A 27,310-nucleotide genomic window follows, 5' to 3' on the forward strand; every position below is an offset into this window, starting at 1 on the left:
TCTCTGATCACTCACCCTCAAAAATGAGTCCAGCGATCCATTTTCCATGTACTCCACCACAATCATCACAGGCCTGCCTGCAGACACACAAACACAAAACACACTCCTTATTTCTCCAAATATTATTTCTCTGCTATTACTGATTCGTTTGCTATGAAGGACAGTCTAAAGTGGAGGATAAAAGATAAGGCAGGAGCCACTTACACTGGCTGAATAAAGACTGCAGTTAAAAACTCATAAACTAGTAAGTGGATCTTCGTTTGTGCTCAGAGTTTCTTACATATTTAAAGGCAAATATTGAGGTTGTGTTAAAATTCAATATATTTAAATTCCACCTTTAGAAATTACACCATTACTTGTCATTGAAACCTCAACATACTAATGCTACATTCCTAGTTATTATTGACACTAAAACAACTGGTGACATTAGACAACATTAATGGCCGCATGTGTGCACAATCCAATATTGTAATCCAGTAATAAACTCAGTTTAAGGGCTCTTGTAAAAAACAGTGTTAAACTGCAATTATATAGATGTGGAGGATGCTGAATGAATCTGAGGTGATTTTTAACAAAAAAGACAAATTTTTTTGGCAACTAATATGCAAACACCCCCAATTTTTAAATATAATTTGTTATGTAAGCATCTAAACTTGCTTGAGCACATAGATATCATCGGACAACAAGGAGCAAAGACTGGTCTGCATGTCATCAAGCTATTAGTTAGGGAACACAAATCCCAAATGATTCTCTGATTAGTTAAGATTATATTCAGAGTTGTGTAGGTGACACATTAGGTTCGGGTAAACAGACAGAATCACACTGTGTCGGCCTATATTTGTGTGTGTGTGTGTGTGTGTGTGTGTGTGTCTGCCAGTCTGAGACAGAGAAAAGGAAAGAGGGGCCAGGGGGAAACACACAGACCATCAGCAGTTGATTGATGCATCGAGTCAAGATGCTCAATTCATAAAACTTTTCCGTCTCAACACCTGCCAAATAGGACCTGTTCAGCATTCAGACCATGTATGACATAAAACATTAGTTAGAAACAGGTGCAAGCGCAAGTTCTCTCTCCAAATGTTATTGTTTCCCCACAGAGGATCCCTGCGGTGTTACAGATTGACTGGTTTACAGCTGGGAGGCAGTTGTCCAGGCCTGAGTGCCGGTGAGCTGTAAACCATTCTGAACTGCTGAAAACACAAATAAAAGTGTTATAGTGGTGAAGTAACACCATGTTATCACACTTCAAGACTCAAGACAGCTTCTTTGCTCATGAAAATGTGAAAAATGACATGACATAGTATCAAGATGCATGTACCAGTAACAGTGCCACTTTATAGAGTAAAGGATTCGAATAGCCAGTATTTCCACTGTTTAATAGTTCAGATTGTGCGATAACAGTGTACTCGATCTTTGTTACTGAAATTAAAGGACAATCAGACATCTGCAACTACAACTTCATCCCCTCAAAAACATGTTTTTGATAATTTCTTTAACAGGCAGACAACAGTGGTTAGTGGTGTTATTGTATTTAAGGGACTCAAAATCTTAGAAACAGATTAGAGAGACAGGAGACAGCAGGTGAGACAGACTGACGCTGGCGAGGATACTGTCATGGTCATATTATGTGTTTTCAACTAAATGAATGAGAAAGTGGAATCTTAAATTAAGATAAATGAAACTATTCATTTTAATTTTGTGTTATATGTTATACAGATTCACAAAAGGCAGTTTTATTGACTACAAATACACTTTGCAGTCTCATTCAATGCACTGGGGACAGTCCCAGATCCAATTTTCAATTCAATGTTATTTGTATAGCACCAAATCATAACATTAAGTTATCTCAGGACACTTTTCATATAGAGCAGCTCCAAACCAATTCTCTGTATAAACCTATTTACAGAGACCCAACAATTCCCACCATGAGCAAGCACTTGGCAACAGTTGCAAGGAAGAACTTCCTTTTAAGAGACAGAAACTGGCTGTTGGTGGGCGACCGTCTGCCTCGACCGGCTGGGTTTAGAGAGGAAGAGAGAGAGACAGAGATACACAAAGATGCATGCTTACGAATGAGAAAGGGAAGCTGCTGCATGCTGCTCTTTATGAGAGGTGGGGAATTTAACCAGATGCCTTTTCCAAAGCACTTAGTCCTCAAAGGTGAGATTCAAGCTTCAGTAAAACTATTTTGATGAGAGGAAGGATTTAAAGATGAGAACCAAGTGGTTGGTTTGGCAGTAGCTTTAATAATACCTCCAATACCTTTGATAAAGGGCAGATACAATTTTTTCCCTGCAGTTTTTCAATGGGAAGCATCTGCAACTGTCTAAAATTCAACATACTTATAACAAAAGATGGTGTAAACCATTGTCATTTTTACACCTGAAAACTGAATTGTTCCACTGGATTGGCAAGGACTCATCTCTTATTGCACCTTCCACTGAAGTTCACAATAAATGCTAAACTCCTCATGAAAATTTGTGTTTAAATGTTGGTTACATGGTGCGTGATTATTTGTATTGCCAGACTATTTTTACATTTCTCTCTTGCAGTTAAGAACAGATATAATATGAACAGGATACTTCACTGTGACATTCATAAAGTGAGCTTAAAATCAACACTCCTTCAGGTTAAACAGAGAAATACTGACTGTGTTAACATGACAGCTTGAATACTTACAATTTAAATAATCAAAGTTACCGGTGTATTGATACTAAACCTCCTGTCACCAGAGAAAAGAAGGCACAGTGGGTATATGGATGGATGAGCAGAGCCTTACTTACTTTAGACAAAATATGCACATTTTTAATCAGTAAAATCCCAACATCATACATTTAATTTGCAGACACTTTCCCCCCAGCACCAATGCAGCAGGGATAGACATGAAATGATTTGTTCAAGCTTGGCTTTCCTGAGGTAATTACCAAGGTCCGGAAACAATATATAGTTATGCAGTGCAGCGCCTGAACTAAAACAAACGCACCTGTTAACAGAATCTAATGCGTCACCTGTTATTTCAGAGCAGGTATAGCAGTCAGTCACAGCACAATACTCTTCATAATTAGTCTCTGAAGAACAACAACAGATGTAGGGAGTGAATGAAGGAGAGAGAGAGTGAAAGACAACCAGACAGACAGGCAGTTAATGTCTCTCTATATATGATACCAAAATGGCTTTGGTGTGTATTATATGTGTGTGTGTGTGTCATGGGAAATGGTTTGCTCTGATAGCTTCCTTTCTAATTAAATGCAGATGACTAAGAACCTGGTAAACCTGGTTATTTCTTCTTATGTTAGATTCAATTCATTTTACTGAACATGCTTTTATGCTTTTATATTTCATTTGATACTTAATAGTAAAAACAAGAAGTTCCACATTGAAATATTAGTATAATAAAATATGATTTTTCCTAAATAACAACACGGTGGCAACAACGCTGTGTATTTTCTGACTCTCAGCACATGGATAGTCATTAATATGCTGTAACACTGTAATATACTCAGAACTGAAAGTCCATTTACTAACTTTTTCTGGCGCTTTTTATTGCATCCAATGGAAGACATGAGACAAAAAAATAAGTACTGTTTCCAATTTATAAAACTAACTCTCGCACACAACTTTAGAAGTGACATTGAGAGAGTTCAAGAGGTTATGATATTGTATTTAATAGTTAAATAGGATAAAAAAAAATTAAATGTGAAGAAATCTACAAAAAGGGGAAAGATACAAGATTTTGACTGTGGGGTGATATCAACAGCTGTGAAAAAGCTGTTATTCAGAAATAACAGACCTCTGAATGTCTATTCAGTGCAGACAGCCATCGTTGTTGACCTTCCATGTTATTTTCCAATGTTTTTTATTCTTTTTTATCATCAGATGTCTTACTAGAAAAATCAGCTCAGTGTTGTGAGGGAGAATTCTGTTTCTAAATAGCTTCAGAGATGGTAAAAACTAGAGTTAAATCTATCAAAATATCAGTAATCTGCCGCTTTAATACAATAATGGCCTTTAAAGACCCTTATCAGTTGAATCTTTGTCAGCAGGGTCAAAGCTGAGGAGTGTCCTCTATCTACATTCAGGGAGGGGAACGTAAGTCTTCAGGGGACACATTTATATTCACTGTGATGTCTCAGTTTATACACCCCCTGTAAAAACAACCATATGTTGCGCCGGGTGAGCCCCGTAAAACAGAGCTCGTTAACACGTCCACACACACACATACACACAAACACACACCTTTTGTAGGGAAAGCATATTCCTGCACAGAAATGAGGCATTACAACGTTCACGACCATGCATGCTGGGCGCTCACACACAATATATACATGCACACACACGCTCGCTCACTGTTGGTGTGTGGAAGATAATGCAGACTCCACACAAGGCACAAAACAATGCGTATAAACAGAACTGAGTCAGTTCCCTAATCTTGTAAATACTAAGTAAAACACATAGTGACTATTTATTCCATACCTAAAAACGAGGTGGCTGCGACCCTTAAAGAGCTTTTACTGCAATTTACCATTCAAACAACCAAAGGCATACATTTATCCATCAGACTGTGGTAACTGAGTGATGGATAAAGAGATTGCAATTTCCAAAGCTCTTGCTTGCTTTCAAGCCAAGCGCTTGATGTGAGTGCAGCATCTGGGTCGCCCCCAGACAACAAAACTGAAGGGAGTATTTTTGACAGAAAGTTTCAAATGTTTGTATGGCACATTGTTCTTGTCTTTGTCTCTGTGAGTTGCTGAAATTCATACATGGGAAAATGCACCACAAATATGACAGGAAGGTATGGAAGAAGAAGATGGGCCCAATCACCAATGCAGTTGTTGTATACGCAGCATTAAACAACATATATATATATAAATATATATATCTGTAAAAAAGTATGTAATCTTATCATATCTCCATCTCCTACTTACTTTTGGTGACCACACCCTCCAGTCTGATGATGTTGGGGTGGTCAAACTGGCCCATGATTGACGCCTCGCGCAGGAAGTCCCGCCTCTGACGCTCCACATAGCCTCCTTTCAGTGTCTTTATCGCCACAGCGATCTCCTTCTTCCCTGGTGTTCTCAGGCGACCGCTGCATACCTCGCCAAACTCACCTAAAGCACACGCACAAATAAACACAGTAAGAAGTCTATCACCAACTCCACACCATCAGCAGGCGGCACGGTATGCCACCTGGGGGCAGTGTTGCGGTTCCCATCTAAACTCCAGCATTATAGCCTCTTCTCTGATTAGTTAAACTTCATGAAATTCTCTCTCTCATTTTCTAAAAATGGCCTTGGATCGATTCTTACACATTCTTTTGTTCCCTAAACCTGTTAAAGCTTTAACATTCCTACAGTCTACGCAGAGAAAATGACAGTGAGACACTGGGAAATGGAAAAAAAGCATCTTCTTTGGCGTGCACAATGGAGCAGAAGGGGTTCACGGCAATTATATGTGTGGAATGAAAATAGATCATCTCCTATGACACATTTAAAGGTATTGTTATTCTAACCAACATGAAATGATCCTCTTCCATCCACGAATCAGTGAGACACAAGTGGATGAGTGTGTGCAGGACTTAGTGTGTTGTTTACCAGCTCCTATCACCCTCTCGATGCGGATCCTGGATGGGTCGATCTCTTTGGTGAACTCGTGGACGGCCTGTGTTGGGTCTTCATATGTATCAGGGTCCACATAGGTCTTTATTCCTGGGAAAGGGACTGTAGGGACAGAGAAAAAGATACAGAGAAAATGAGAGTGTGGTCTTTTAATATATTGATCAGGCTGGAAGGTAAAATTAGCTTACATAACCTTTTTTTTTAAGACTTTTAAACAATGTATAAAGCTTTTTACAGCTACTGCTTTAACTGTCACTACCACTATTTCTGTCAAAACAATCCCCAAAAAAACCTACCAGCTACAATAAGCCAGCTGCACAGGACACACTTTCACTAACTCAACCTGGATAAGTTGAAAAAATGAAAAACCCAGCCTAAACATTTATATTTTGAAATTAAAAATGTATGTATAAATGTCTTTATGTAATTAGTAGTGGTGTTATGTATGAGACACAAATCATATTACTGCAAAGGCCCGGTTCAATGATTCGACTTTTGTCACATGTCACACCCCTTTTTCCCACCGTGTGTCTACATCTACACTGAATAATTAAGCTGTCACCTATATTCTTAAATAACTACAGCAGAAATAGACATAGACAGCATTTTATGTATTCCTTTTCATTAAGGACACAGTGCATCATGGGACATTCACAGGATGATATGGTCACTCTGTAGACAAATGACTTTAGACACATAGAGACACATTTCCCCACTATTATTGATTATGAGCTGTTCAATATCTGTGCTCTTGGCAAAGCACAAGAGCAAAAGTGTTACCTCACTCTGAGACCCCCCCACCCCCCCGCCCGCCGCGCACGAACGCACGCACGCACGCACGCACGCACACAGCACAGACACAAAACAACAAACACAGACAAGACACACACACACACGCACACACACACACACACACACACACACACGCACACACACACACACACACACACACACACACACCGGTAGCTTGTTCCTCCTCTGTCTTTTGCTGAGAAGCAGCTGGGTAGCACACTGAGGCAGTCTTTAACCAGGGTGAGTTTTAGCCCCCGCTGAATCAAGCATCCACCCTGTTGAAGTGTCCTTGAGCAAGTCAATGAATCTGCTGCTGTTCTGGCTCTTGACCCTGACCTCAAGGGGAGGGTGGGGGGTAGGATGGCTATAGACAAAATCTTTGTTTCTCCTTCAGGGATCGATGCAGTATCACAAAACAAAAGACAACAATCAGTGGTCTCAGGCGCCTGAACCGACACCAGCAAAACCCTGAGGACCCTGTTCTCCTCTAAAAGCTTCTGCTCAACAGCACACTGACTGGGCTGTGACCTGAGACAGGACACAGGAGGTACGGGTTTTGAAGACCAATACTATAGAAGTGAAAACACGCAGACACACAAACACACACTTGCTTATAAGGTGTGTGTTTGTGAATCTTACTAGGTACGTAGTGGCCATTGGGCAAACTCCTGATGGGCTGCTCTGTGTGTGGGCCTGTCACTTGTATGCATATACATTTATTATTTTGTATATTGTTGGAGCCTAACGGAGGGAGGGGTGCATTACTGTTAATATTGTGTGTTGGCAGCACATGTTATCCAATTGTATTCTAGAAAAAAAAAAGGCAATTGTGGGCTGATCTGGATAAAAGTCAGGGGCTGAATTTTTGCCCCAGTACAGCCCTACTTGTTAGCCACCTTGAAAATCTAATTTGATGTATATTTCATCAGTTTTTGGCTTTCTAGCCACAAACCTCTTAAAACTGCCTCATTTCTCTTTGTCCTCTCCTCTCTTCCTCTGCCTTTCAACCTGGTTGCCCTCATCCTCGTTTCTCTCTCCTCTCTGTTTCTCCTCTTGCAATTTCCCCTTGTGTCGCCCCAATCTCCATCTTTCTGCTCATTTTCAAACATCTCTTCTTTTTTCACTTTACAGCTCTCATTTCAATTTGTGGTTTTTTTTATGTCTGGAATGAAAAGTTGGGAATTAAAAGACAAAAGACAGGCGAAAAAGACCGAAAGGTACAGGAGTGCAGACAGCTCAGGGATCCAGCTATGTAACCAGATTAATCAAAAAAAAAAAAAACTCATGTAGAACATCAAATGAAACCTGAGGGGAGATGAGGAGGAATGCTAGAGACGAGGAGGAAAGAGACAGAAAGATGAAGGAGCATGGTGGTTTACAGAATTTTAAACTGTTGACTTCTGACATCTTAATTCCTGAAACTATAAATACCACATTTGCTACTTCTTTTCTTGCCAGCATTTGTAACAATAACCAGTCAATATTTTGCATTCTATAAAAGCCTGTGATGGGAACTGTTATTTCTATATAAGATTCAAATATGCATAGGCACTGAAACACATGGGAAATGATCCATACAGCAGGACACTATTCATTTTGAATGCAAAGAGAAGAGAAGCCTGCTATCAGTGGCTATCAGTGTTCTTGTTTTCTCCACTCCACTTGTTGGCAAAGACTCACCGCAAAACAAAACCTGGCATTTTCTCACCAAATGGTTGGGCGTTCTGGCAAATGTTGACTTTAACATGATGTAATGTGCCAAACAGATTTTACTTGTTTATTAAAATAAAAAACTAGACACCCCCTGCCATCATTACCATAAATATGGAAATGAATTATTCTTGACTCAGTCTTTCTGTGAAAACACGAAAACTAAGGTCACAATGATAGAAAGCAAACAGCAAAGAAGAGAGAGGTAGACTGATTGATTTACCATGTCCATTCTGATAATTGGTCCTCCTTTTCTCCTCGGAAGTCATCTTGGCCTTAAAGTACCACTGACACCTGGAAAACACATTGATTGATGGACAGAGTTAAAGAGCTTTTCCGCAACTGTGTAATGATATTACTTTTTGCATCATCGTCATCGTGGAACAAAACAGGACGCATACATGGGGAGGAGTGAATTAAGAGAAAAACCTCAACAAAAAAGTTAACTGTAGATAACTTGCTGAAAACGGGCTCACATTTAACATCTATTTAAGATATATGGAATCTCATTGTAGAAACAAAACCTCTTTCAAAACATTTAATAACCAATTGTCTGCAGAAAGAGACTCATCGGGTAAACTACCAAGAGTACTGAATGAAGCAAGGATGTGTTTTTTTAATGTGTGTAAGAGACATGCTGATCCGCTAGAGCAGTGGTTTTCAACTGGTCTCACCTTGGTCATGACCCAATTTTATAGAATTCAAACCAAACAAATTTACTTTTAAATAGGCTATTACACACATACAATGTCATCATGACCTTTTTTTTTTAACATAAAATATACACATATTTTCACCCCTGCATTCAAGGTTGTAGAAGGTGTTGTTAGATCCCACTTCTTTGTATACTTCTACACACATGGCACATAAACACCCACTGCAAAGCATAGCTAAGCATATAAAATGGATTTTCTTTTTATGACCATACACTCTGAAACCCATTCAAAATGAGTGTGACTGTGTCAATGTCACATTTTGCCTTGCCAAGATGTGAAAAGTACACACGTGCATGAAGGTGCAGTATGAAGTGTGACCACGTAAGGAGGATGGGGTCACATAAACACTTTCACCTTTCACTTTCACCCAGGAGACTGCTGTTCAAGTCATGAGTAAAACTAAAAGTCAATGTTGACCTATTTTAAGTTTAAGTAAGTAAGTAACTTATGACTACTTTCCCTAAACCTAACCAAGTAGCTTTATTTATAAAACCTAACCAAACTCCGACCTCAGTAAGATTCATTCTGAAAGTATACCCAGATTGAGGAATGAGAACGTGTTGAAAACATGACACTGGGCAGGTCTGTTAGACGCTTTGCTGTCATACCGGGTAGTGATAATTTCAACTTTTCATTTAGTAAGAATGTGGGATTTCTTCTTTCAAACGGTTGCTGCTTTAATATTGGAGCCCTTTTTCTAAAAAGCGCACATGGTTTAGTCTTTTCCCACAGCAGTGGAGTAAGCTTTTTTTTTACTACAAATATTATTTGCCTAATGTGGTATGAACACTTAATTTACGGTTACTCTAATAATCACTACTAACAGACCCATGTGTGAGGGGGATCCACTGAAACTGTGATATTATTATTTTTACCACCTTCTCAATAGATCATGCTTAATTACCACATTTGAATGTTTGAGAATGTCAAATGTTGCTCTAATTAAGGCAACCACTGTTACCTTGCAAGCCCAAATTCAAGCATGTTGTGTAAATGCAGTTGGCAATAATATGCATCGCTAAGTTCTGTGTGGCACTAGTACGCATCGCTAAGTTCTGTGTGTAAGGTTTCTACAGGAAAAGCAGGTTAAATATATAAAATGTGTTTTGCTATGCCTGCCATGTATGTGTTGTTTGCTCACTTGTGCGTAAAAACAAAAGATGCGTTAGGAGAACTTTATCTTTTCACACTTTTGCACACATGCACGAACACCCAGGTGCAGATTTTAACAACCTCACACTAAAAACACGCTGCTTTGAGTGACTACAGGCACTAAACCTTTTACATTAACAGTTTTACAAAGTTCTGAATGTGATGTTAATTAAAAAGTTCATATTGGAGCTATAGCAGGAGAGGTTGTCGAGAGGTGATATGTGGGAAAATACAGCAAAAAAACCCCAAAACAAGAAAAACCAGACAGTAAGGGTAAGATAGAGAGAAGTACTATTGCATATGCTAATTACTCTATTTAAATTATTCTTTTATAGAAACACAGATTCATATGACCAGCTCAAGGTAGCTTTATAATTTCTGGTGAAAATTCTACACAGCATCCAACACCAGAGAAATGAAACAAAACTATAAAAATAATAAAAAAAATAAAAAAAACAATATTGCAAGGTTGATTGATCACTGATATGAAAACATAATTTGCAGAAAGATGCTGGCAGGCAGTAAGAGTCTGGCCTTGGAAGAGATGGTTTATAAATAAAGTAATGAAGATGGAGGTGGTACACGTACACATAAACACAGCAAATCAAAATTGAGAAAATGAAGGAATGAAGGAACTGGAACTTAAGGGACAGATACTCTTTCACAGAGACAATCAAATGTTTTTTTTCTCATCAAATACTATAGGAGAGAAGTAAACTTCCATCCACTGATGAAAAAAAATCCCTTGTCCTTCTGTGTGAGTGTGTTTGTGGGAGAGTTTATCTGGGCACTGAGAGACCAGGAGACAGCCAACGACTGATAAAACGATGCTGCCAAGAAAGTCTGAAAAGCTTTGAGATTAGATGACAGCATCTGCAAAGACCACGGAAGAATTTATCCAAATAGATTCTAGGATTTTACTCTGAAATGAAAAGTGCAGAAAACACCATGTCAGAATCACACACAGAACCAGAATCATGTTCAGGGCAAAGTACAGACAGGAATTTGAAGAATTTACTGTCTGAAAATAGTCAAAAAAGTACACCAACTGTGTGGCATACATAACATAATAAATAGAAAACATAAATATAATGTGTCTGCAGAGTTTAGGTGAAGAGAAACAAGATAAATACATAGAGATTATCTGCATGGTATCACAAGAATATATTTGTAATAATTTGGGTAAACTCACCCAAACATCTGGCCAGTAATAGCAAGTAATCAAGTAATGGCTTGTGACTCAATCCCCAGACGGGAGGATAAATCTGGGTGGGTTAAGTGAAGGAGCAGCACTTACCCCTCCCTCATTACCACCACTGAGCTGCACTTGTGCAAGGCCTTTTACCCCAACTGCCCCAGTGGAGCTGCTCAGTGGCCAGCAGATCAGACTGTGGTTGTACTGGGCAGCTTCCAGGTGTGAATGTGTAACAGTGTGATTGTGATCAGTTGCTGCAAAAGAGAGGCTCTCTCTCAGCGAACCTTCCCTGAATAAATGAAGGTGAAAAACAAAACAAACAAAAAACAAAGTTGACTGTTAGATGTTTTGTAAAGGCTTCAGTCAAACATGACGAGACTGTTATGGACCTGCAATGCTTGTGAAATACTTGGTACCTGGTGGGAGAGAGGTTGAGGTGGGGTGGCTTGAGAAGAGCAGTGAGATGGAAAATAATGATATGGAGGAAGAAAGGTGCTCTGAGTTCTCTCACAGGCTGCATCACTGATGAATTTTAAAACTTATTTTGCAGCAGGACTTAATTAATGACCGTGAGCACGAGGGACGCTTGCTCCTACCCCTCACGAGTGGAATCGCCTATTACATTTTCTCATATTTCATCATTTATTAGATAGAATATAGAATTCCTACAGCACCCACGGATACTTAAAGTCCCCCACCACGTAAAAAGATGTTTCTTCTTCTTGTTGCTACAGTTGGATGTTTGAGCTTCATGGTGCAGGATGATGTTTGTGCAGAGTTTGACACTAGAAGGATGTTTTCACATTCATCTGCTGAGAGTGAAAAGTTTCTCTGTGCTCAATGAAAACTAGATTTTAAAGTATGATTTATGATATCACAAACAGTTTGTAAGTCAATCCTGGTCCAGTATGCAACTTCTACAAGTGTGATGTAAATACTTGAAGCCACCAGTGCACAAACAGTGAGAATGGACTTTACAGTGAAGTAGGAGACATCTTGTGTCCAGAAGGAAAACTTTAGAAATTAATACAATTAGCATATTCATAGACTCTTGGATTTTTAATGACGTAAACAGAGTAGATTAATTTTAATGTGGAATTGGGAAAAACATACATCAAACACACATTACTGTTCTAAGCAGACCATTAGTTTTTGTCTTAATGCACATCTGGAAGGGATCTTTAAAAATGACAAAACACAAGACTGTGACTTAATTCCTGTTTATTCATATGCTGCATGCTTTAAGTGTGTTTTTGGATAATAATGCAGTAGGAAGCATTTTTTCCCCATGAGTGGAAAACAAATAGACTTTTTAGACTCATCTGACATGTAAAGAATCGCCTCAACAACTTAAAAGTGGCTTATTCACAGTATTTTATGATATGATAATTTAGCGATAGATGTATTATTGTGCTCTTAAGAAGGTGAACAGGACATTTTCAATGTATCTGTTAATGAGCTTAGTTTAGTATTTAGTTCACAATTTAGCTGTGTTACTTCTGTAGGTCCTACACAGACAAACTGCTGTTGTGACATTTACTGAAACGCGTTTAATTTGTGGGTGTTTATCTAAATTAGAGGCAGTCTTGTAATAGTAAGGCAGTAATGCAATAAGGTGTACGTCTGAAAGAAACTTTAAAGGAGCGGCAGCAAGTAGAAGAACAGAGCCCAGAGGCTTGACCCAAACCCCCAACAGAGACAGAGACAGAGACAGAGACAGAGATCTCTCGTAGTCAAACTGTCACTTCAGAAGAGAGTCTTCTTTTTACTGTCACTGCTGCAGACAAGTCCACCTCTCCCCCAACCCTGCGCCTCCACACCACTGTGGTCCAGATGAGAGATGCTATCTGGAGATGAAGCTGGCGGAGCTGAGGGACAGAGGTCTGCATCTTGGCCGGAGTCCCACAGGACATGACAGTATAGATATATTTTACTGCTGGTTCGGGCCTGAAGTATAAATATTGCTGATATCAAATGTTAGTACTAAGTGTCACTTATTACTTTCAAGGTTAACAATGATAAATGGACTAACGTACCACTCTGCAGTACAACCATCCCTCGCTAACCCCCTATACACAGAAGAGATGTTACTATATGAAATACCCAGAAAACTAAATAATAAATAGATACAGTAAAAACAATCTTACACAGACAACTTAAAAAATAAAATACATTCTGAAGGACACGTAGTGTAAGGATGTCACTATTTCAAGATCATTATAGTCCCCAATAGACTTAGAACTATAAGCACCAAATAAGAGGGACTAAAGGTGTAGAACAAATTTAAATAGTTTCATTAGAGTCATAGGGTGAAAGAAACTCTATTCTCAGCACAAGAAGACCTTCCTTGGAAACATTTACTTCAACAAGGATGAACAGCAGAACAACAGTGTTAGGTTACAATTCTCTGTGGGTTCATGACCTCAAGTGACCTCTTTCACATAGCACATCATCGTCATTTAATCTACTGTTATATCCCATAAAGTTATTGATCAGTGTAGCTTTAAGTAAAGAGCAAGAAGTTTTACGGTTAGTCCCAGTCAAAACAACCTCCCTAGATTAGTAGTTTATATGGCCAAACAAAGTGGCTAAAGCATGCGATAATACGGACTGCAACTGAATAAGATAAAGCTAAAAATGCCCACACCGTCCTTATGGAGAAAGTGTGTGTAAACGCCTGCTTATACAAGCGTGTGTGTGGGTTCATGTGATCACATGTGAGCCTCCTCCTCTTTGAAGACTTAACATAATCCGGGTTGCCAGATTAGAGCAGGTGTCAGAGGGCTATGAGCCGCAGGTTGCCAGATTGGGCTTCGGCTAAGTGAAGTCTGTGGGATCCTGGACACTGATAGACAGAGCAGATAACATGGCGGGTAACACTGGCAGAGAGGACAAGAAGGGGATTTGGAAAGCTACTGTTGACCTCTGCTGATGGGGTCAAGCTGTTCATTAAAGAAATGGTGGCATGTGCCTTTATCAGTCTTTTCCAGTCCCATCCTCTGATCCCCTTTATCCTCCTATCCCTCTGTCTCACAGGCTTTCATGTTGAAAAGAGGCCGCACACACAGACACACAACGACAGTTATCACACACAAAGACCTTGGCTTCTTCCACTGCTCTCTGGGCTGTTGGGCATTGTTACAGTACATATTCACGAGCACTTTACACACCCACACATACAAAAAACAACCTTGCCCGGAGCCCTAATCAAAGCATCAGTGTAATTCAAACCACCCCTCTCTTGTCCTAAACACCCCGCACAGTCACCCCACCATGGCACATCTCCCACTGCAGAGGTGACAGAGGGCACAGAAGAAAGGAAGGATTACATATGAAGAAAATTATGAAAGAGTTGCAGAGACTGACAGACAATTCAAGGATAAAGAGTACACATACAGTGACACCCGTCGGCTAGGCTACATCTCACTGCAATCATGACAGCTTTGCTTTGGTAGAACTTTTCACTTTTCAAATTTAGCACAAGCAGATGCAAACACAAATGTAAATTTAGGAAGCTTTTAGGGCAGCCAGGTGTTAAAACTCCTCGTACGGCAGGTCCTCTTATATCCCCACTCGAGTTGTACAACCTTACATATGAGAGCTGTATGACTGAAAGCTCTCATCTGTCTCTTGCAGCTCAAGTACATTTGGAGCTTTTTTTTTTAACTGAAAGAGAGTGAAAGTCACTCCCACACAGGGCAAAGGGATCACAGATATGACAGATCGTGATGAAGTCAAAAAAACACTCCAACTACTTGCTGCGACTGCTTTTAGCTGGATTCAGGCAGAAAAGGTCCTTCTTTTGCTAGAACGCAAAAAGTCTAAAAGGGCTGATGCTTTAGCACCTGCATCTGGTGAGTGTGTGTGAGTTTTTAATAAATAAACTAGGAACACAAACCCACCTACACACATTGAAAACACATAGTGAAAATAAGAAAATACTGCAAATTCCTCGTTGGAATTTTTAAAAGTTTCCATTAGAATCATTCCAACAATAAAGGGACGTCACTGTGAACCATACCTGATAGTAAAACTGATCTCATATCTGTGAAGTTCACTGCTCATGGTTCAGTGCTGAAGGGAATATGCAAGTGTTTTGAACTGTAGTTCCAACGGGTGCTCCAGAAAGACAGAGGGCCGAATTTAAGAGTGACTTGCAGCCTGGACACACTGCCCACATTTGGAGTGTGTGCGGCACGCAGCTCATGTTAATAGGCCACATTTGTTCATATTAACTTGTGAAAAACTGTCTACTGTATATTTATATATATATAATTTTGTGTTCATCCACTGATACGTTGTACATATAAGAGAATAGTTACTCCGAAAAAAGAGGCAAGCTTTTGTTTTTTTTTTATTTAAAACCCTCATCAAGAGCAGGTAGAGGTATCAAGGCCCAGTCACACCAGAAAGTGTCAAGGCAAAGTTAATCTTTGCGTCCTCTAGTTAGCTCCCCGAGCCGACTAGCTTTCTAATTGTCAGGCAGCAAGCTCAGTTGCTAACGGGACAATAAGTTCAGACAGTTTATTCATTTTGTACCATTGATTCCTGTCTCATTACTGTCTGCAAACCATTCCTCTTTTGCAGAGCAGAGGAGAGTTAAATAAAAGTGTGAGGTGTGACACAGCTAATAGGATAGTTTGCTCCAATTTGGACTCTCCTTCAAATGCCAACACTGTCAGGATGGGTTTCTATTTCTGTTTGCTGGTGCAAAACGCTGGTGGGCTGGGCCTTTTGGAATAGCTAATAAATACTAGAAGTGCCTTGTGCATCAATTACTATAGGCTGATAAAGTCAGTCTTAAATTGTTTGTAAGATAGAACATCTCTACGTATCAACACCCAATGCTTTCAATGGTATGTTCACAACTTAAATTCCATAGAAGCTTTTAGACAACCGTCTGAAACGAGAAACGAGAATGAGAAATTCTTATACTGTAGTATCATTTAGATGTTTTAGATGTTGACTTTGTTAAATGTTCCTACACAGCACTGTTGGGTCAACTTAAGTGTTCCTGCCTGATTGACATGTCTCTGAAATGTATTTATAATAAACTGTGATCACAAGTTTTGGCTATAGGGCATAGCACACCAATGTCCCTATGTTTGGTTCTCCTGGGTATGTATTCATTTTCTGTAATATTCACACCATTTATTTTTATATTTCATTCCATGTGGCTATGTAAATGTAAATGTATGTATATTTATAATACAGATGGGATTACATTAGTGAATAGAAGTTGATGTGTTATGCAGTGTCAACACACTATTTCAGTTACTTGATTCAATGTCTCCTCCATAATGAATACAAAAGAGGAAAAAAGTAAACAAATATAAATGTGTTCACAAAAAATAGTTATATAGGGGAGAGTGGGGTAAGTTGAGCCAAAGGGTAAGTTGAGCCACCCCTTGTTGCTAGTAAATGGTAAAAAACATTGATCATGAGACCAAATATTTAGGAGGAAGGCATCATTTCATGGAGTCTGTGAATGTAAGAACCACATGGGTAAAGTGGTTAGATATTTATTTCCAAAAAATAATTTTTCACTCTTGAAAGTGAATTTAGTCTATCATAAGTTTCATGGGAATTGTGTTTAGACCAAAATAGATAATTTTAAATTTGTTTTATACGTCAACTGTGGTCTCTATGAGCTACAACATGAGGTCATAAACCTAGCATAAAAGTGCACCATTTTAGCTGTGGGGACAAATAAAGTCAAGGGATACGGCTCAACTTACCCCGCTCCTATGCTCAACTTACCCCGCTCCTATGCTCAATTTGGGTAAGTTGCCACGAGACCACTTTTTTTGGACATGCTATATTATCGAAACAGTTATGTTTACACTCATTCTGTTTGTTTGAAGGGATGCACAACATCCTGATCCTAAATATGAAAAATGGCTCATCTTACCCCACTCTCCCTACTAGATTTTGAATTAGATGCCTTAATTTATTTTTTAAATATTTTTTATGATTTGTACTCCAATGTTTATAGTAAATAATTGATGGATCCATATTACAATATGACAGTATTATAATAAGTAATATGATCAGTTTAGTTACACAGTTTGACTTGAAGACTTTTCCGCATAAATGTTTATCATAATCCTTTGCATTTTTGCATAATTTTACAGATTTATGCAGAATAAAGGTTAATCTGAGGTTTCCTACCATGACTGTCCTTTGCAATTTTTATGTAAATCTAGACCTTGCAAATCATGTGAACGCTACAGCAGGAATTCAGCAAAATGTGCAATCCTCCCTCTAGGTCAGAGTTCACTGCTGATGCATGTCCCTGTGCGTGTTTGATTAATAACAGAATGACAACAATAACAAGGCTACAACTCTTATTTATAAACTTTGGTTTTCTGCCTCTGGTAGCTCCCCAAATGACAATGTTCAGTAAACCAAAATAAATCCAGTAATCCAAACCTAAAAATGTCTTTTCAGACACCTTTTTCAGTGTTTTACCAAAGACAAACATTTGAAGCAACAGCAGTGTTGACAGAAAGGTTGATCTGTTACTGATTGGATTTTCTTTATTTGCAATAATGGGGACCAATCACAACTGGTCTCATCATATCTTTAAAGCTGAAGAGCCCAAATATTTCCTTAAGTAGTTTTTGACCAAAAACAGAACAATAAGAGTGAATATTGAACTTGCATTAGCTAGGCGGCCATTAACAAGACTCCAAATGAATGATAATGTTGCTCAATGACTGCTGTATGTGTAAATTAGCAACCACTGGATAACAAGTTCATAATATCAAATTAAAGGTGATATCTCAATGATGTGTTCACAACTTCTACTGTCCCCAAGAGGCCAAAGTCTTGGGTGTTCATGGTATTTAGTTAGCTTTACTATGTTTGAACACTGAATATTTTAATTAACCGATGTGAGCCTCTAGTATTAATTTGTTATATGCTCTTAACTGCAATCAGTACATTTGTTTTGTTGTCTTAAAAGCAGTAGTTTAAATAGTTGCATTGTTCTCTACATTTAAACCTGCCCCCCTGTAAATCTCTGTCGAAAAACCAACAAATATATGTGGTATTGAATATTTCTGTCTGTGTTTGTGAGCTACTCTATTTATTTTTGATTATGTTACTTCAGGGTGAAATGGCCAATGATTTAGTCTACAAACTGTCCTCAACTTCAGACAGCTGAAATAAAGTCTAAATTGTTTCTTGCCCCTGCGTTGCCGATTTCTGTCTCGCAGTCACACACCTATGCACACGTTGAACAACAGAGTGCAACAGAGTGTGGGGGCGTGTGTGTGTGTTTCTATCTCCTCCACTACAAACTACAATGTTTGTGCATGTGTGTCTAGTTTGGGCCAGATGGGCCAAAAGCAGTGAATCTAATGTAATGGAGAATGATAATTAGATTATACACTAAGTCTGGGCTGCTCAAAAAGTGATTCTGGTTTGGCTACAGGGTTGAGAATAAGAGTTATTGAGTCACTCTGCAACAACAAAACACCTTCACACACACACATCTATGTACTCGGCATCTGCGTAAAGTCACACTGATTGAACTGAGAGATCTGTGCAAACATCACACCAGCCAACACAAGATGTCTTTGTCATCATTTTAGTTCAGTGGTATACAAAGTCCAAAGGCAATTGCTGAAGCAAAATGTAATACAGTCTTGTAGTGAAAGGTTTTTTTCCAATTTCCTGGAGGAAATATTGAACACCTAAGCCAAGGAATATGAAGCTTATACAGTACTGTAGGCATAGCAGCCAAATATACCAAATAGACATTTTGACACGACTTTGGAAAACCACAGATGTAATTAATATTATTAATAAGGGTTGCTGTGTTAGCTGGCAAACTGACAAGGCCTACAGTCACACCTAAACAGATCAGAGCCATCGTTAACAGTATTAACGGCACCTGTGCGCTTCCTGCCATGACAAGTCTTCCAAAACATTATACACACATCATTGGGCAAAAATGATCTCAAGTTACCTTGCTTCTGAAAAAAGGGTTGATTTTAACAAGAAAGCGAAATGTGCCTCACCGAGAACTATGAACTATGGAACATCTTGAGGACATTCGGAAGAATAACGGCTCTGCACACCCACACAGGTGTGAGCTAGTTGGCTGATTAGACCTCTTCTAAAGGTAACGGGAAACTGGCCTATCCAGAAGATTACCTAAGGCTGACAGAACTCAATGTACTAATAAGAATGATAAAGGCAAAAGTTATCCCCATTGACAAGTGCAACAAAACTAATGGGAAGGAAAGGAAATGTCAATCAAGGATGCTCTGTACACCCACAGAGCCCTGAGAGGAGATCTAATCAAGTGAAACACACTGAATGACACTCTTTTTGCATACATTTAAATAATGTGTAGTGAAGTGCTCTTACCTTCCAGTGATCAGTAGGAAGAGGGTGAGGATGACGAGGAGGGTAAAGCCACCAACTGCTGCTGTCACGATAACCAACACCTGGCCTTGGTCAGAAGCAATGTCTGATGCTGAAGGTGGGAGAGAGTGGAGGATGGTTAGGACAGAGAAGATGTGGAAAAGAATACAAAGAAGAAGAAGAAGAAAAAGGAGCAGAGGATGGTGGGAAAAGGGAGAATGGATAAATTAAAATGGGAATGTAAGGATGACAAAAGCAGTGAGGAGAGAAAAGAGGGAGATTGGATGGATGGAACGTAGGATAAAGTGAGAAGAAAGAGCACATTTTCATTTCATTCAACATCATCTTAAATATTCCTCTCCATCAGTGCACCATACATACACCATGTACACTCTCTTGATAGGCAGATATTATGGAGAGATGTTTGATCAGCTCTTTGTAATGCAAAAAACCTTCCGTCAGCTTTCGTACTGGAATGATTCATATGCCTGCTGCTGTTTAATTAATATTATTCATTCATGAAATTGTGATTTAGTCTATGATCATTTGGTTAAATTGGTCCCATTTGATATTCATGATTTTCCCTTTTCTGTGTCTTGTCACAAGGCTAACGAATCCAAGATAATTGAAAGATGATTGCTATTACCAAACTTATTTCTATAATATTTCACGCTTAATGAATATGAATTGGAGATCGGGGTGCGTGGTCGCTAGCCCGAGCGGTTCTCATGCGGGTTTATACAGTATTTGGGTGTGCTAAGTCAAGAGCATGTATGTGTGCGCAGGGTGTCAAGAATATGTGTGTGTGTGTGTCGTTCGCTGGATAAAAGTAATTACAGACCACTCAGAGGGAGGGAGAATGAAAGTGGCGGTGGCCAGATCACACAAGACAATTCTCCCGGCCGTCAGCTTCATACACTCTTCACATCACTAACTAAGCAGATGTGTTGGACTGATGCTGCTGTAATGAGTTGTGTGTGTGTGCATGTATGTGTGAAGAGAGAGAGAGAGAGAGAGAGAGAGAGAGAGAGAGAGAGAGAGAGAGAGGGGCGGCGGAGGACAGGATGAAGAATGCAAGGTGAGGGATGAGGAAACGGATGACAGAAGAGAGATAAAGACAAACAAGAGAGAAAGAGAGAGGCGGAAGTGACAGACAAATACACAGACGGATGGAAAAACGAACGCATGAGACAGTGACTGACAGGCGGAAAGACAGACTGACAGGGAGGGAGAGAGCGACAGGGGCCAAATCTGCTTTCTCTTTCAGATAAAAGGCCAGCCAGTACAAAGGCTTGGCCAAGCACCGTCTGATCCGCAGATAAAGCAAAGCTCTGCAGCTTTGGAAGGGAGAGGGCCACTGTGAAGCCAAATCACCCCTCAACAATACCTGACCCAACATAAAAGGGCAGCTGGACCTTTGTATTTTATGAGTAGACTTGCAATAAAGCTACTACTCAGACACACACACGCAAAAAAAACATTGAAAATACACTGAACATCAAGACTCCCCTGTGTCAGACTCCCTTGTTGATTGTATTAAATTTTTCAATTGCCATTGCAACTGATATCCTGACCTTTAAGCAGTGTAAGGTTTGTGAATGCAACCTATATGACATTCATACGGGAGTTAAACTTTACACTACGGTACACAAAATAGTGAGTAGCTACTGAGTAACGAGTGAGGAACGAATTAGGAATGACCTGATAATGAATTAATCATTATAAGTAGTTAGTGAGTAACTGTGAATGGAGGACTGTATAGTAGGTAATGATTTACTAGAGAACAGGCTGAGATACGATATTAAAGTATCATCAGGTAATGATTAATTATTAAATATCTGTAAACTGACATACTGAACTATATCTTCATGAGTCATTCTTGATTAACTCAAAATAACTAATTACTTAATCATTAGTTAATCTTGTTGTGCCCCCTCAAGTAAGGTGACAAATCATACTAAGTAGTTACGTAATCCCCTATTACTTCATGAAAACGACAAGCAGCTACTGAGTTTTTAAATTCACCAGTAAAAAATGTATATGTGATTGACACAAATTGAAATCATGAAATATATTTCCAAGAAAAAGACAAATTGGTCAACTAATCTTTACAGATATTTCAGTCTATTTGAGAATGCTGCAGCTTCCTCCAGTTGGACATTTATGACAACTTGTGACTAACAAATTGGGAAAACAGGTTTATACTAAAAATATAGTTGACTAAAATATATATACATCTATATTAAAGTACAAAAACATCTTTTCAGTGTGTATGGGTTAATTTCATGTTGTGGTAAACAAAAGACACATTCACGTTGAGAAATAAAATAGCACTATAGTATGGGTTGGAGAATGATCTGCAGTAATATACATGATGTTGTATGTCCTGTATATGCAATTATATTTAATGGGGAATCATGGGAGTTCTATTCACTTTTAAAAAATTGAATCTGCTGCTGGGATTGCGACAGCATAATGCTGTGTTTGTGATTTTGTAACTGTATATCTTCATTTCCTTCTTGGGTACATCTCCCAGAATCTCATTAAAAAGTTGCTAGTTGGAATCCTACAATGGATGCTCCTGTTGGTGGGCTCATATCCAGGCTTATTAACTGCTGTTGTGCCCATGGTGCAGGCTGCCCTGAGCGCTGCTCCAGGCTACGTGAACTTCATGTGACCCTGAACTGCTGCTTGCACCAAGAATCTTCTATCTGTGTCTATGCAGTCTTTAGGATGAGAAAATACAAACTGAACAAAACCTATAACCATGCTTTTAATTATGCTTTTAATTGACAACATTTATTCCCTCTAAGGTTAACTTGAAGATTAAAGTTGAATTCTTTTCACTTTCTTTTGCCTAAATGACAAATATTCTTGTAAAAGGAAATATCTTAACTGGCCTTGATACAGCCCATAAAATTGTTGATGGATGTTGAGTCTGCTAGAGCAGTTCATACAAAGTGGACTATTAATGGACGTCTGATCCTTTTCACCTGCCTCATCCAAAACTGACACTGAGAGTGAGATGGTTTGTTTTCTGCCATCACTTTACATACTTTACATTCTCTCATGCAGAAAAACTGCACTTTTAGCCTTCAGCTTCACATAAAAATGACGCTAATCATAATCTTAACCCTAGACCAGAGTCCAAATTTTATTGTAGTTATTTTCAGGAGTGAGGTGCAGCAACACGCTTTGGAGGATTTTCTATATAATGTCATTTTGCCCTAAAGAGACATCAGCTGATGTACAAATACACACATTCACACAAAGAAATGTAAATATATCCCTCCCCAGAGACAAGTGTTGTAGATGTTCTCAGGTACTTACAGTCTCCTGTAGTTTCATATTCATATTTATGGGAGTAGGAACTGTATCCAACTGGCGTGCGAGTTCTCACACTGAAGACGTACCAGGTCGCTGGTTTTAAACCTGAGATGATCACGCTGGGAGCCTTGGTACGTGTTGATGAGTAGCTCAACTGCTCATGTTCCTGTGGAAGAGAGTGGAAGATGAACAAAATAATAAAATATAAATAAAAAGATATTCAGAAAAGGTTTCCACGAAAAATTATCTTCATGATGATCACTGATTTACATGACACCTTACTTTCAATTTGCACTCAATATACATGTGTATACTGTTTATTTCACTGCCAATTACACAGCCAGTGACAAAGACTGCCTTCTAGCCACATTCTTACCTCAAAAGGATCATTATCTGTCCTTGGAACCATATTTGGAGTGCATAATAATTATATAATGGGTACCTATAGACTGCATTTATGCCTTGGGACCCTTGAAAAAGTGTTTTTTTACATAACATGGACCAGCCTTTTGGCCAATAAGATGAGAGGAGCTGATGAGGTTGGCTACTATTGAAGCTGACCCCAACTTCAGTTGCTCATACTTCCTGTTCCAAACACTTCTAGATATTTCTGTGCTGCACCAAGATTGTACTTACATCTCAAAATTGCAAAATCCATGGTGTTTGACTTGCATCCAGTTCCATTATAAGGAAGCATGACAATAATATGTATGTAGTTCAATAATAAATATATACAATTAACCTAGAAAAGACAATTTTTGATGATCAATGTTGATACCATGTTATCTGTCCAATAATAATTCAGAACAGTGCGGTTTTAGACGTCCACAAAACATTTAAACACTTCAATGCACAATCTGTTTGTGCATCATGGATTTCTTAGCAGGATATACAGTAGTTCCAGGTCATGAATATTTTTGGTCTGAGGCCAGATTTTCTTGTTTCACGATACAGATATAGAAATATCGCGGTACCGCCTCACAATTTTAGACTGGACCTGGACATAAGCAGAAGGAACTGTACCTTCTCATAATATTTGATCTCGTAGTCGAGGATGGGCAGTGTTGTTTGTTCGGGTTGTTGCCAGGAGATAGCAATGCTGTTTGGAGAGGCCCAGTCCTTCTTCAGAGCCCCAACTAGGGACGGACCTGGTTTGAACGCAAAATATAAAATGTAGACATCAGCTTTAATGTCTTTACTCTAGTCACAGGACATGAGTCATGAGTCCAGCCATCCTTGGCTGGACTCATGACTCATGTCTTGATGAATAAAATTAATAAAATAAATAGGGTTAATGCAACAGAAATAAAACAGCACAAGTTTACACAAGCTAACTGATTATAAATGAATGCAATTCCCCTCCAATCATTCTGCTCTCATCTAAATTTTTTTGCATAGAAACTTAAGGAGAAAACAACTACAAAAATACCAAAAACTCTTTTTGTGTGGGGCCAAATTTGGGTGCGCTGCTTAATTGTGTATGGAAAAGACTGAACACCTCCCTAAAGCTTGATAAAATATGATTTTTGAAGTGTCTGCTTGTTGTAGCTCTTCAGTTTCAAGGTGACTTACAATGATTTGTTAAATTTACTTGAATTCAATCAGCCATGTTTTTTGTTGACTGATGAGAACTTCTTAAACTGCAGTCCAGATTATAAAGTTTTCAATCATTAAAGATTACACATACATTTAACACAGCAAATTAGCAAAACATTATAGGCAAGACATCTAATTATTTTAATTTAATGTCATAAACTGATATTAATGAGCATGTGATTGTTTAAAGATCACTGGAACAATCATAAGGATATTTATGTGTCACAGTTTGGAAAGAGTACACTGAGACTAAGTTGTATGAATCAGTGTCTATACTAGTTAGTGCCATCTAGCAGTGAAGTTGCATATTGCAACCAATTTGAATACAGCTCATCCTTCCAAGCGTGTAGGAGAAACTACGGTGTCCGTGTTACTCATGCAAAAAGTGAAAGGCCCTATCCCAACATTTCATCATTTTTCATTTTCAGGTGATTATCCACTAATGAAAACAAACCTATGAATATTATATTCCATTTCTGCCAATAGATCCTCCTAAATGTTACACACTGGACCTTTAATGCAGTGTTATTGTCCAATACTTTGGTTTAGAAGCAGATACCTATAAAACCAATGACATTCCCTTTAACCTCAGGTGTACTTTGTGCCATTTAACATGTGTTAGCATGCTAATATGCTAAGCTACAATAAGATGATGACTGTATTCAACATTACTTTTTAAATATCAGCTTGCTGACATTGGTACTTTAACCATGTTGGGTGCTGATGTTACCCTTTAGCCTAACTACAGACTCACAGAGCTGCTAGCGTGGCTGTGGACTCAAGTCTTGTTGAGTAGGAGAACCAGTTGACCTCAGCAAACAGTCAGTTTGAGAATAATGTGCACTGAATACTGATTGAGGAGTTTCCAGAACACAATAAAGGTGTATTGTACAAAAATAAATCCAATGGCTGAAACACACAGTAGACGTATGTCCATATTGTCAGCGATAATCATCTTGAATCCATGCTCACACTCAATTAGTCTATTTCAAAATAGGCTTTAGTTTTCAGGTTGGAGGGTAAATTTTTTTCACAGAGCTATTTCCTTCACCCATTAGATGATTTTGTTTTAATTGAAATTAAGTTGAGAAAAGCTACATCTTCTTTTCTTGGACAGAATTGCATTAGCTTTGCTCTATGAATTTCTGCTGGGTAAATAATTGCACTGAGCTCCCAAGAGAGGTCAGCAGATGTAACTGCCCAGAGAGTCATTATTATATATTATATCATCCAAAGTTACAGAGCTGACTCATTATGTGGACATAAAATGTAGGCCTGTTATTCTCATGTGTATTCAAAGTGAAATGATGACACTGACACTATTTTTCTTTCAATTATTCTACAGTAGCGTGCCTGGGGAAGCTGTTTGTAGTCTTCATTTTGTCTGAGGCTGGGTATTAGGAGAAGCTTTGGGTTCACAAGGGGATTGAGGATGGAGGTTTAGGGTTTGGGGGTTGTGGGGAAGAGTCTTGGGGTTAGGGTTTGGGGGCTGGATAAGATGAGAGCTGTGGGCTGTAGGGGGCTGAGCTTGTTAGCCAGAGACCTACTGCTAAAGAAGGAGCTAAAAGTGAACACCTCTGTTTCTTTCATCCCCCTTTATCTTGCTTCTCTCTTTTCATCCCCACCTGCCTCTTTCTGTCCAATCACTCTCCATCCGTTCGATCTGCTTTATCTCTTCAAAACCTCATACATGGTTGGAGTTTAAACCATGTACCTCCTTCTCCAAATCTCCCTCCACGCTCAGTTGGGAGAAATTAATTATCAGCATATTAGGGAGCAAGAGAAGAAAAAAGGATAAGAGTTCATACTTGGTTGGAAATGGAATGGAAGGGATGGAGATTGATTTTAAAACAGCATTTAGCAGAAGGAGAGCAGAAAGGCTCAAATTCTCTGGATTAAAGTTGAGCTACAAAGAGTTGAGTATTTAAAAGACAGATATTAGTTGCCTCCCATGGTGCTGTGGTTCTAATATGATAAGAGCAACATTCAGCTAATCAAAATGGCATTATATTGTAGTTGTTAATGTAAAAAGAAGTGAATCAAAAGAGGGATAGCTCTAAAAACAACGCTCATTTCATGGAAATGATTCACAAACATGTCGGCTATTTTTTACGTCACCAACTCATGATTACAAATGACTAAAATGTTCAACTAATCGAGCAGCCAACAACTCAATAATTTTAACTGGATCAAAACTTGGTGACCGTTGAAATAGGGCTGGAGGGGTTAGTTGTACTGTTCAGCATCTAGTAAAGAGCAACAGTCACTTTTACTTTAAATGCATTTTAATGCTTGGCTTCTCCTTAATAACCTTCATCTTAATAACCATTTAAAATGTGGTAGGTAGTCTGAAATGCTAGCAAAAACAGAACAACATAATATCATGCGTGAGTGAAAACAGCTAATAATATTAACATAATCAGCAAGCTCAAAGGGCAGGGTGCGTGTATGCATACATGTTGGGGTTTATTGTATGTGAGTGCATGTGTGTGTGCATTTTTTTTTATCTTAAATAGAAATTATGGAGCAACTGGAGTAGAAAATAAACCCTCTTTCTTCCAGCAACACAATAAGCCAACGCCGCTGACATCTTATTAGGCGTTATTATTACATATAACCTCTCATATGACCATTTTACTCAGAGCGTGCTCATATCCTCTGCTCTGTCTGTCCTCAGTGGCAGAGAAAATTCATCTCAGGGGGATTTTATCTGATCTAACTCTGTCTAATGAACCACTCTGTTGAAGCTGCGACGTTGCAGGGTTTCCTACTCTGCTTATGCCAGCTGGGTACAACAGTGGCGGCAGAGAGATGTGGTTTGCGGCTAG

General features: G+C 38.9%; 1 protein-coding gene across 1 annotated transcript in view; it reads right to left on the reverse strand.

Annotated features, from left to right (window-relative positions):
* epha6 (eph receptor A6) overlaps nt 1-27,310 on the reverse strand; it is a 162,299-nt gene that overhangs the window by 9,652 nt on the left and 125,337 nt on the right. Inside the window, exons 6-12 of the mRNA XM_051403099.1 lie at nt 23,910-24,034; nt 22,890-23,052; nt 19,563-19,671; nt 8,344-8,414; nt 5,595-5,720; nt 4,926-5,111; nt 16-77 (exon numbers count right to left, since the gene is read on the reverse strand). Of these exons, the coding sequence (XP_051259059.1) occupies nt 16-77; nt 4,926-5,111; nt 5,595-5,720; nt 8,344-8,414; nt 19,563-19,671; nt 22,890-23,052; nt 23,910-24,034 (842 nt within the window). The remainder of the gene's footprint in view (nt 1-15; nt 78-4,925; nt 5,112-5,594; nt 5,721-8,343; nt 8,415-19,562; nt 19,672-22,889; nt 23,053-23,909; nt 24,035-27,310) is intronic.

This window comes from Dicentrarchus labrax, unplaced genomic scaffold (assembly GCF_905237075.1).
Source record: "Dicentrarchus labrax unplaced genomic scaffold, dlabrax2021, whole genome shotgun sequence".
In the NCBI taxonomy this organism is placed as follows: Eukaryota; Metazoa; Chordata; class Actinopteri; family Moronidae; genus Dicentrarchus; species Dicentrarchus labrax.